The sequence below is a fragment of the Lygodium microphyllum genome, chromosome 23 (genome assembly GCF_053477565.2).
Source record: "Lygodium microphyllum isolate KBCC chromosome 23, Lygodium_microphyllum_v1.1.10, whole genome shotgun sequence".
NCBI lineage: Eukaryota > Viridiplantae > Streptophyta > Polypodiopsida > Schizaeales > Lygodiaceae > Lygodium > Lygodium microphyllum.
The window spans coordinates 2,179,180-2,191,483 of record NC_141157.1 but is presented as its reverse complement, the minus strand read 5'-3'; the positions used below and the strand labels follow the sequence as shown (position 1 = coordinate 2,191,483).

Below are 12,304 nucleotides of genomic sequence, written 5' to 3'. Positions count from 1 at the left end.
CATTAGAACCTGAGACTAGAAGACTTATTATTTTGAAAAATCTACCACAAAAACATAACAATGTTAAAAGAAGGGGAGGCTGCATGCAATGAACTGAGCTATATCCTCACTTTCTAGACAGGACAATGAGATGCACCCTAAGATGTACTCTAGTATAAATTGTGCAATCAATTTGAACAAAGAAAGGCTCAACATAAAAATAGAGATGTTCAGAAGTACCGTTTCTGCTTCGAGGGGCCGTCCAAAAAGTGTGAATAAGCCTTCAATAAAGTTCCTCCGCAAATCAATTGACATATATGCATCATGAACCTGAATTTGCAACCTTTCAAGTCCACGAAACAAGGATATACTAAACATAACTTCTTCATTTCAAGTTATGAAAATGTGACCTGTCTTTTCAGAGTCTCTTTTAATGTTGGTGCATACTCTGCAAGGCACCTGCACCATTCATCATTTTAAGGAAGGGTGACTTATAACAAATGCCGGCATACAAATTTACCCTTGGATTCATAGTACATGCTATCATACAAGTGCTGCAAAAACATAGTAAGCGTTACAAAGGACAAAAAAATATTGGAATGTCATAACTCTAAACATTAAAACTGACAAGAAACAGTAAGCATTGCTGAAAATTCGAGTTTGACCAATGCAGTATGAAGAAAAAACAAGTAGTTCAGTACAGCAGACTCTCAAGACATGAACCGTGAAGAACCAAAACTGCTGTGCAAAATCGTTCAGAAACACCTAGAACAATTGGTTGTCCACTTGGTCCATGTCACTTCACATAAGCATTTCATAAAAAGTGCTGTCCAGAACATAGAAGCAGAAAAACTGAAGCCAACCTAGTTTGGAAAAGTCCTCTCAATGTCAGAGTCTTCTCCCAAAACTCTCGCATTTTTATAATCCAACACAGTTAGAATTTTTGAAATATGGAGATTGAGTTCAACAACATTACTGTTGATAAATCAGTGAGTTATTCTGGAATAATGATAACAGAAAGAATGCATGAAGAATTGGACCTCAAACAATCTTCTTATCTGATCTTTGTTCATCTTCACAAATCATGAAAGTTACATTCCTTGCTCGGACTCCCATCTCCTCCTAAACAAATAAAAGTCCTAATGAGGTGCTTCACATTGCCAATGCATGACCTACAAAATATACCACATGGTCATGAGATGAACCTAGTTGATAACCACCACTCTTCCTACTAAAAAAGGCCTCACAGAGCTCCAATTAAGGAGCTTCAACACAATCTCCAGATAAGGCATGCCAATTGTTCCTCTGAAGTATCTCAATCCCCACATGACATCCAAGATATCTCACTATGGTCCTAAAGGGAACCTAGGTGAAGTCCTCATGAGCTCTCACCTGTTGGACCGCCTCCTAAATGTTGTACAGCACTATTTTGCCTTCTGCTGCCGCCCTGCTGATCTGCACTTGGAGGAGACCTGTGCTTTGATCCAGATCAGGCTCCACTGCTGTTGTCTTGCTCCTAGTGGACCATCCTGCTCTGACATCTCTTCTACAAGCTGTGTTTTTGCTGGCTGCCCACTCCTGCATCAGATTCAGCTCCAACTGGTGGTCACTATACCGGCAATGGGCGTCACACTCGAAGTCCTCCCTTAGCCTGCTCCAACGAGAGCCACTGGCTGGTGGACAGCTCTATCATTGAGCATTCTATACACTTTCATTCATTATTCATTCATTCAGTTATCTTCTTTCTTGTGTTTCATGTTTTTGTGTTTGTTTTTGAGTTCTTTGTGTTTCAGCCATGATCGTACACTATGTTGTCTTTTGCAAACCCAAGCATATCACCACAAATCCATCATCTCCTGGACATTTGCATGAGGGCGAGGCTGAAAGTGCCTTCTCAAGCTCCTCTTTTGTGAAAACAGCCATCAAATGCTTGCTCATCCTCTCAGTGACCACCTACTCTGTCATACTAACTCAGTCTCTCTCATAACCAGGGCGTCTAGTCATGGATTCCAACAAGGCTGTATAACTCTGTAACCATCTGCCCCACCACCCCCCCCCCCTCTCTCTCTCTCTCTTTTTTTTTTCGTAAAAGGTAATTATTCTCTCTCTCTCTCTCTCTCTCTCTCTCTCTCTCTCTCTCTCTCTCTCTCTCTCACACACACACACACACAAATAGAGAATCAATAGAAATCCAATCATGGCAAGATGACCCAAAATGTGTTAAGGCATCACCACCATCTAGAAGCCGCATAGAAGAGGGGAATACTCGGCCAATTAGAACATGAGCTTTATCAGCTATTCTTGGGGCGAGACACCAAGGTGGCGTGAAAGGCATTTTAGGAGTCCAAATCCCATACTATGGAGAAAGAAGAGGGCATACTGGGCCAAGTCAGAGCATGAGTTTTATCACCTATTCTTGGGGCAGGACACAAAGGTGGCGTGAAAGGCATTTCAAGAGCCCAAAGTCCATAGACCTATTACCTCTCCAAAGACATGGCACACATATGCTACCTCACTCTACCAAGTGCCTGGACAACTCCCTCCCCCCTGACCACCAAAGAGCAAGCCCACCTCCTCCATCTTCTTCAACAAAACTATGGTCCAAGATGCAACTGACTCCAAAATGGTCAAGAACAAGACCATGATGGATTGGTAACAGAGCACCTCTCATATGCCAAAGACATGTTATCACCAATCCTAGCCTATCTATTCCACAAAGCCCTTTGCGAAGGCTTGCATGATAGTTGGTCAACTAATACGATAGTATCGATCCTGAAAGCTGGATATCCTATGGTTCCCACTTAGTATACCACAATCATGGTTGTCCACGTGCTAGCTAAGATCCATGGATCGCTACCAGAGCATGAGCTGAGCAAATGGGCAAAGATGCACCAACATTGAGCATGTGGACAGGCAACATTCAAGAGAGAGTATTCCACACTTAATCATATTCTTACACTTCGAGCCATCATTGAGGAGGGTAGAGCATAGGGAAGAGGAATCTATTGTTGCTTCATGGACTTTCACAAAGCATTTGATACAATGCCATGTGCCAGGGTCATGCAAAGACTACCAATTGGGGATCCCTACTAAGGTGCAATGGGGTGTCCTACCACTATGTGAGTTAGACTTCAGTGCAAGCTCCAAGAGGGATGTCAAAAGAGATCAAAGCAAGGTTTCCCCCCTTTACCCACTCTTCAGGCTATACATTGGTGAGATATCAAACTATATTGATAGATTGGGGAGAATTAGACTATATAATCTCATGGTAAATGCATGCCCTCACTATCTTCGGGCTATACATTGGTGAGATATCAAACTATATTGATAGATTGGGCGAATTAAACTATATAATCTCATGGTAATTGCGTGATTAGGGTTTATGGACGGCAAGTTTACACATTTAAGTGGCTTCAATTTGACAAATGACTTCAATTTGATAGTGAATTGAAGGTGCATTGGTTAGGGCAAAGCTCTAAGAATGTTGGAAAATCAAGGTTGAGGTTTCATTCAATAAATCAAATCGGTCTAAAACTTAGATTTGTGCAAATTTCTCATTGATTGTAGTGTGGCAATGATAAGAGACCATGGATGCATTTCTCAATGTCATGTTGGTCAATACTGGAGTGACTACAGCTCTATATACTTGAAGACACTAGTTTGAGAGTGTAATTGACACAAATTCAAAGCTCATTGGTCAACATTGGTGAAAGCAATTGATAACATAGCAATTGGAGAGAATTTAGTCCATTGAGGAGCCATGCATTCAAGGAATCATTAGCGCAAAGAGGATGTTGATATGCCTCAGCCGTGTTGATCGCATACGCAAGCCTCAAGTGGTCCATGTAAAGGCAACATCACCATCTTTCCTAAGGGGGTTAGTCTAGTTGTCTTGAGGCGCACACACAAGTTTGGCTTGCTGCAATTCAATGTACAGCAGTGAATTTCTGTAAACTCAACAAAGATGTCTCGCATGGAATGAGATGCAAGTGATGAAAACTCAATATCCTCTACCAAGGAGCAATTGCTGCATAGTGCAGGCTCAATTGAAGGATAAGTCAATGTTGAACAGCAGCACACTAATGCCACTCATACTACACAAGTGAATGTATCTCCTTCTAGTGGAACTTCTGAGTCACTGAGGAAAGATGACACAAATGCAATGCTTCAGGTGGAATTGATGTGCAATTGATGAAAGTAGTGAATGCATTGGCACAAGTTGCTCAACACCCAAAAAAAAATTATGTGATGCTTAGACCTCAAAAATCAAAGCACAAGAAAAGGCATTTGCATTCTAGGAATTCAAGACGAGCACATGGACAGCAGCCTCAGTCTATGCCATTTAATGGGCAAGAGCCCAATGTGCACAAGACTCCAATTCAGCAATCTGTACATGGGTATAGTGCTAGTATGCATGCACAAGGGAATAATTTTCAGTATGCATTTGGGCAGCCAACCATGCAGCAACAATCTATACATCCATGTTATTTCTGAGGTGATTCAGTGTTTAAGACCATGGATGGCAATGCATCAGGCGGTCCTGGTATGCAAGAAACTCACATTGCTGGTTTACAGCCTGGTTTGCAGCAATTACAGGGTAATGTTTTTTATGGTGCACAATCAGGAATGCAACATGGCATGCATGGAAGTATTGGCATGCAGCTAGGGTTGCAATCACGCTTATATGGACATGTGGGAGGCCCTTCAGGGCAGTATGGAATGCAAAGTTTAGGGGCTCCTAATAACCCAGGCATGGGTGTGGTTGATGCAAACGCAGGAGTGGTGACTCCTGTGGATCCATTTTTACAGCCACTAGTTTATGATAATCTGGAGCCTAAGGAAAAGGTCAAAGATTACACTTAAGGGTAAAGTTTCCCTCGTTATCTAGTGAAATTTAATAACCATGCACCATTGGATGCAAAGTGGATGAAAGAGGGTGACTTATCAAATTCACCTCGGTTGTTGCAGCTTTATCTTGAGGCATTTCAGTTGGAGCCAATATTGGTTATAGCCCCAGTGAGCTCAATACAGCGCAGGTCTGAAGCATTGCCTAATACTCAAGAGAGAAGAGAGAATAGCACTTCCACTCCTTTTGGTCAAATACGTTCAGATATCTAGTGGTCGCTTGGTGCACTTTATGTTTACCTAAGAAACTGTATCCTGACAGTATATTTGCTTTGGGACCTACTATGATCAGAGTTCTAGACACTATGTAAGTTGTTTTGCAATTGTGTATGGATGCTTACCATGGCACTAAGTATCACACTTTTTGGGAACTATGACTTGGATTACACTTGTGGACATATTCATAGTACCAACGGTGCAAATGTTGCTTTACATCAATTTGTGTTACATGTCAATGTATTTTGTTTGCTATGCAGAGTGCAAGGCACTAAATGCATGTTTTGTTCACCTTGAATGAAATGCTTTTATGCTTACAATGTGTCACTCGGGTGGATCTCTTGATCGTATATCTTGTGAAGAAGCATGGCTCTCTAGGGATGGTGTCACAAGGATGTGAATTTGTGAAATGCTTTAATCATGCTAGTAGCATTTGATTAATTTAACAATCAAATGTGCAAGGTTGCTAGGCACATGTGATGCACATGGCAGTTATTTCATGGTTGATGGCCAAGGACCCCAAGAAGTCAATGGACACCAAAGGCAAAAGTTGTGATAAGTCATGCCAGTTAGGCTTTGGTTGTCACTTGGTGTTAGTTTTAACCCTAGGACAATTAATTGGCCATTAAGTGTCAATGGTGACACTAGGGACTAGGCATTATTTAATTAATTAATGCCAATCTAAGGGTCAATTGCCGTTGGGGACCACTTCAGGTTGCAAATGGCCTAGCCAATTTATTTATGGATGGGCACATTTAATTTTGGGTAGGATCAGGACTAAAATTAATTTTCAAAATTTATTACTTTTGAAAATTAATTTAATCGTTGAAAATTGCTCAAAAATGGGATTAAAATACTGCCACCCATGCAACTGAGAAAAAAGTTTTTGGGACTAGTGGAGAACCATTCAATGTTAGCAGGCCAAAGAAAGAGAGGGAGGAGGTTGCTAGTCCAATTTTCTGCACAGATATCGGCATTGTTGCATGCGACAGCTATCAAAGAACTCCAAGAGGCAAGAAACAACAAAGGGACTCTCTCCAAGGGCTGGCAACAGCATTGCTAATCACACGACAGTATTTATGAGGCTTCAAAAAAGCCAGCAATTACATTAATTGCAAATTTGACAAACCAACAATCAATTTTAGACATTTCCAAATTCCTCACGAAGAATCTCAGATTTCTCTCTCAGCATTCTCTCATCTTCTCCACTCTATTCTCTAAAGATTTTAATATCTCTCAACCATTTGGAGCAGATCTCAGTCAAATTTCGTGGACAACAAGGACAATTATGTTGTAAATCCTAGTTTTTGTAGAAAATAGGGTTTCTGTAACTAGCCTTCCTCCTTAGATAGAGTGGTAAATAACCTATTTATTAAGCACTATTTACAACAATTAACAAATTCACAAAACTGAAATGCACACTTTACCATATAATCTTGGACATTGGACACCATGTTGGCCCCAAAACGAGCGCCCCTTTTAGTATTTATTTAACTTAATTGAAGAAGAAATTGATATACAATGGGATTCTCCCAATCCCTTTCAGTATTCCAACTTCCCTTGCTATCGAAAATAACCAGCAAGTCTTCAATCTGATTTGCCCCTTGATTCGGGTAGTCAATTGGCCTTCACTCGCTTTGATGGAGATGGAAAATGCCCCAAATTCATTGATTTGCTGGTCCCTCCACCTCAATTTGACTAAAAACAGCTTCAACCCTGTTAAATCCAAGTATTGGAGCTTCCAATTTTTGGCACGCTTCTCGAGGCTGTTACTAAATCCTAATTTCTCGTACAGATTAGGGTTTACAGTAAAGAAATCTGAAATTTCTCAGCTTCTAGTGATCTCAATGCTGTAATCTTTGGAGCAAGGCTGTAGAAAGGCCGGGAGATGAAAGAGAATGTTGAGGAGAGAGAAATTTTAGACTTTCATTGCGAAGAACTGAAGAAAAATCTGTCGTTTATTGCTGTTGCACTATCTCAACAACTTGTAAATGCAAAGAACTGAAGATAATCAGTCATTTACTGCTGCCCCCCATCTCAACAGCCTGTAGATGCTGCTACCTATTGTTGATTGGTCTTCTCTTGTCCCTAGCTATCTCAGAAGGTCCTCCAATGGCTGCAAATCATACCAACGGCATCTCCTCTCTCTCTCTTACAGGCTGAGTATGCTAAAATGCCTCTCCAACCTCTAAAGTCGTTTTTCAGTCTTGTAGGGGCATTTTTGACAAGTAGCAACCTGCCCAAATGGTTTTTCTAGCATTATTTATGATTAAATATTAATTTTCAATCTTTAATCTAATAATGATTTCAGTGCCCTGAAAAATAATTTGACTAGCCAATAATTAAATTGGCTAGGCAACTTCTGTTCCGGAGTGTCTCTGCGCCATCTTTGACCATCAGATTGGTGTTAGATACCATTAAACACCACTTCTCAGTGTCACCAACTGACATGTGGCCAAATGAATGACCTAGGCCAACAACTGGTACCAAATACCAACAAGTACCTGTACGGCATAACTTATAGCAACTTTTGCCCTTGACGTCTCATGATTCATCAGGTCCTAGGCTTGTAGATCTACTCTAACCCCAGTTACACCTCACGTGTGCAACATCTACTTATCCATGTGGTTAAAAATTAATCCACATGTTAAGTGAGGTTTCAAAAATACATGTCCTTATGATAGTTTAGCAACCACCTTAGTGTGAAGATATAGTAGGGCTTGCATTGAGAAAATATAGCATGTATGACCAAGACTAAAACACAAAAACTCACACAGAGACAAGCAAACTGTAAACACAAAACACAAAACTCAAACACAGAGACAAATACAAAGAGAAGAAACTCCGAAGTAAATGAATGTTGTAAATGAATGTAAGAGTTTACAAGATACCCAAGGTTAGAGCAATGTAGTGTCGCTCTCATGTAAGAGTGTACAAGATGCCCAACAATAGAGCAATGTAGTGTCGAAGAGTAACATCCACCAGAGACGAATCCCGAGTGTAGTAACCACCAGTCGGAGTGTTGAAGTGCAGGAAACACCAAACACTAATCACCACTGTCAAGGAAATGAGGCGACAACAAGAGAGGTGTTTGTTGATGTAGACAACCTATTGAACAGCAAAAATGCAAGTACTGCAACAGTTACCTGATGGGAGAGATGACAACAGCCTGTCGCCTGTCACCAGATGCTAAAAACGTAAGCTAAGCAAGTGCTATGATGACGCATTAGATGGAGATCTCCAAATAGCAAGGTGATGGCTGAAAACAAGCCAGCTAGGACTGGATACTAATGGGCTGCAATCGCTGATGGCTAGACAACAGATGGTAGGTGGCTGATGGCTGAAATCTGCATGGTAGAGTGAGAAACCTGCACAAAAGGATAAGGTTAAATGGTGGGCAGCTTGTCTATTTATAGATGTTGAAGGATGCCCCAAAATTTAGGATTTTGGAGAACCTTTGAAACTCTCTCGAACCACGTACCAAATTTGTGTTTTTCATTAATTAAGCATATTTTGGGACTGTTTAAAAATGCTAATCAGTTGTAAAGCATGTTTAGCTCAACAATTGGGAACATACCATTAGTCAAGGGGGCAATAGACCCAAATTGCTTGTTGATTGTTTGTACAGCGATGGGCTTTTGAATCAACATGTAATATTTCCACTCGAAATATTAAGTCGACCTTAAACCCCGCACACCCCGCGCAATAAGGCACCCCAAAGTGATCTCCCACATCGAAAAATGTTGGCAGTTAAACGCTTACCCCACGCGCGCGATAATAATCCCCATCCCCGTTGTGCAAATAAGGCCGAGGTTAAAACCCGCAAGCCGCACGAGAACACCCTTCTTGGAAAAAGGGGCAAATGGATAATGGTTAAGATTAAGGCAAATTATTTTAATAATTACCCCCTCCCTTCAGCCGATGCATGGCAAGGGGAGAGGGAGTGTAAGAGAAAGGCGTAGTGGTGTGGGGAAGCATGAGGGGGGAGGCATGCACACAAGCCACGTGTGTGGCTACCTCTCCCCCCCTATCCTATATGGGAAGGAGGAGATGCATGGCAAGGGGAGAGGGAGTGTAAGAGAAAGGCGTAGTGGTGTGGGGAAGCATGAGGGGGGAGGCATGCACACAAGCCACGTGTGTGGCTACCTCTCCCCTCCCCTTGAGCTTGGGAAGAAGGAGAGAAAGGAAAGAAGGCGCCGTGCTGAGGAGAGAAGAGAGAGAGTAGAGGCCAACCCAGGGAGCTGTCGCCGTTTCGACGCCTGCTGCTGCCACGCTGATTCGCTGCCACCTCATCATCATCACCATCATCCAAATCGTCATCCTCATCACCTCCCTCTTTAATATTCTCTCTCCACGTAAGCTCTGCCAGAAGCTTAGAAGCTTCTTAAGAAGCTTCTAATTTTGGGCTTCCATAAAGCCTGTTTCCCCGTGCATTGCGGGTTTCCCTTAAAATCACATTCTGTAAGGGCCGTGTCCCGCGCAGAATAGAAAATCCAGGGCAGAAGGGGATTCGATACGCGAAAGAGTCAAAGAGGAGTTGCTGGACCAGAATTCAATGGCTCCCAAGAAATGGCAAGAGGCGCACACGAGGGAGGTTCTTCCCCAAGCATACGCGTGGATATCCCTAATCCTCAAGCCCAGGTTCTTAAAATAATGATTCTGCATTAAAGCAACGCATTAGGCACAATTAATTTTCATGGGAAGTGTCACAAGACTGTGACAACTATTACCTTTTTTATTGATTTCTTTATTACATTTTATTTGGTTTTTCTTTTTGAAAGGATCCCTCTTGAAATCTAAACGCCTGAGTTGCATGGCCAGTATGTGAAACGGACAGGAATGTCTAGTGAGTCAAGACTGGACAGTTAAGGTCTAGTACAAGTCTGGAAGAGACTGATGGCACTGTAGATTGACAAGCCTGGAAGAGACTTGTGAAAGTGTATATGGACAAGTGTGTTGAAGAACTAGCCTAGAAGAGACTAGTTCAAAGTGAAGATGGACAAATCTCTAAGAAATTAGTCCATGTGGGGTCATCAGTGGAAATTCACTTTCAGTTGAGGTACATTACAAATTTGGATGTAGCCATAGTCTGCAAAGATGGTCAGAAGACTAGTGGGGATGCAATGGAAGCAACTCCTAAAATTTGGGGAGTTACTATTTTTGGACCCCAGAATCTGTTTGCGTCATTATCTTCGTTTTTGCATGAGGATCAATTCTCCGGTCTGTGCCGAGGTCAAATTCTGCACCGAGCATGGAGAATTTTAGACCGGAAGGCTGGAACGGAAAATATCTTCCAGTGCTGCCATTTGGCACAAATTGGTGCACTTACCTCTTTAAAGAGGGCTGGTGTGCAGTTTTTGGGCAAAAAGGGGCTCATTTTGTGAAGGGGGAGAAGGATTGCTGCAGATGGAGAGCTCTTGAGAGCTGGTCTACCCTGTCTATGATGCACAGAGGGCTGAGCTTGCTTCCTACTGTCTCTCTCTCTCCCTGACAGTATGGTTATGCTGCAAAATCAAGGGCCTTTCTTCTGATTCAGGTACAGCTGTGTGGAATATGTTGTTTTTGCACGAGGCAAGAGCCTCTTTTCTCCAGGAACAGGAGCAGTTGTTTGCTGCCCACAAGCAGGAATAGGTGAGGGTGGTAATCTCACCAAGCAGGTGTCTGAAACAGCACTAAATCAGTACAGATTTTGGACTGTTCAGAGGTTAATTGAGAGCCCAATTGATGTCAGAGTCAAGGGGCACTTGGCACAGATGATGCAGAACAGTACAGGGAACAGTATGAGTTGTAAACAGGTTTCAGAACAGGTCTGAATCAGTAATTACAGCAGGCTGAATTGGTCAATTCTGCACTTCAACTAGAAGTTTCAGACTTGGGCAGAGTTTCCCCTCCTGGTCAGCTTGATTTGGGTCAGTAATTGTACTGTTATGCTGCCAAATTTCACCCAGAATAGCTGCAAGACAGCCCATTGTACTTTCCCTCTTTTTAAAAGTAAAGAAATACCGCAAGGGGCGCCTAACTTAGGGGCTAACAGGGTGTCTATGTGGCAACAGGAGCATTCTAGCTTCCTGTATTTCTTCTTGATTTTGTGTCTTTAAGTTCAGGTAAAGTGGGCGACTGTTAATTGGGTGAAAGCATTTATATATTTTGGTTGTACACTACCGCCCTTCCCAGTGAACAGGCTTGTTACAGGAAGAATGCATTTACGCAAGTCTCTAAATCTCGTAGTTAAGTTAAAATACATTTGGGAATTTATCCCCTTAGACGATTTACGAAAATTAGTGCATGTCGTGCATTTGGGTTTGCTTGCACTTCCAAGTTGCAAATCCTAAGCGCATATTGCTTAGGTTTAAAAGATGAAATTGTTTAAATGCATCTTTGATTGGTTGCGGAAAAGAAAAGCGCATAAGGCATTTATGTAGTAATTTTCTACTTGTGGATTCGTATGAGATAATCGTTATCGATGTTGTCCAAATAGTTGCATTGCATGGAAATGAAACCATGAACTTGCCTGTTGCATGCAATGATGCTTGCATTTTAAGATGGATTAAGTTTCGTAGAACGGATTAAGTCAGCATTAGTCCTATGACATTCGCTGTGCATGAACTTCATTTATCGAAGTTGTATCTAGAAAAGGTTGCATATCATATTAAAGCCTAAAATTCAATTGCATTAAACGATAGGTTTGTAGACAAAGCTCTTGATGTAAATCTATGTAGGTTCTATGCAAGTTATCCCCCAAATTGTCAATCATCATAATTTTAGCAAGGAAAAGAAATGGTCATTGCAAACCTTATAATTGCATAGAAGTAATGAATCGCATATTTGCACGTAATGTGATGTCTTGCAACTATTTACACCTTTAGAACATATTTAGCATCTCTAAGAAAAGATCGTTTCTTATCGCCAGACAAGTAGACCAATTTAGCTAAATCACTTGCAATGACATAACCCACATGGGATTCTTAAAAGCATAAGTAGTTAGTACAACGAGCACCTCAAAGTGCTAGCTAGGGTTTAGTACATTAAAAATTCTGCCTAGTATCGCACTTGGGACGCCAAGTTAAGACTTTTGATCCCAAAGGATCCTACCCACATTCACGGAATGATTGGGTTAATCGGATGCCCATACAATAACGATCTGGGGTTTTTACCCTAGGACAAATTGGCCTAATACTAGACCCCGATTGAGATTGGAAACCAT

At 41.7% G+C, this 12,304-nt stretch overlaps 1 protein-coding gene across 4 annotated transcripts in view; it reads right to left on the bottom strand.

The window, feature by feature from the left end:
* LOC148015807 (BRCA1-A complex subunit BRE-like protein) overlaps positions 1-12,304 on the bottom strand; it is a 113,913-nt gene that overhangs the window by 62,442 nt on the left and 39,167 nt on the right. For all 4 annotated transcript variants that reach the window (XM_087664433.1, XM_087664430.1, XM_087664431.1 and 1 more), the window contains exons 8-9: positions 390-438; positions 220-309 (exon numbers count right to left, since the gene is read on the bottom strand). In XM_087664433.1, the coding sequence (XP_087520559.1) occupies positions 220-309; positions 390-438 (139 nt within the window). The remainder of the gene's footprint in view (positions 1-219; positions 310-389; positions 439-12,304) is intronic.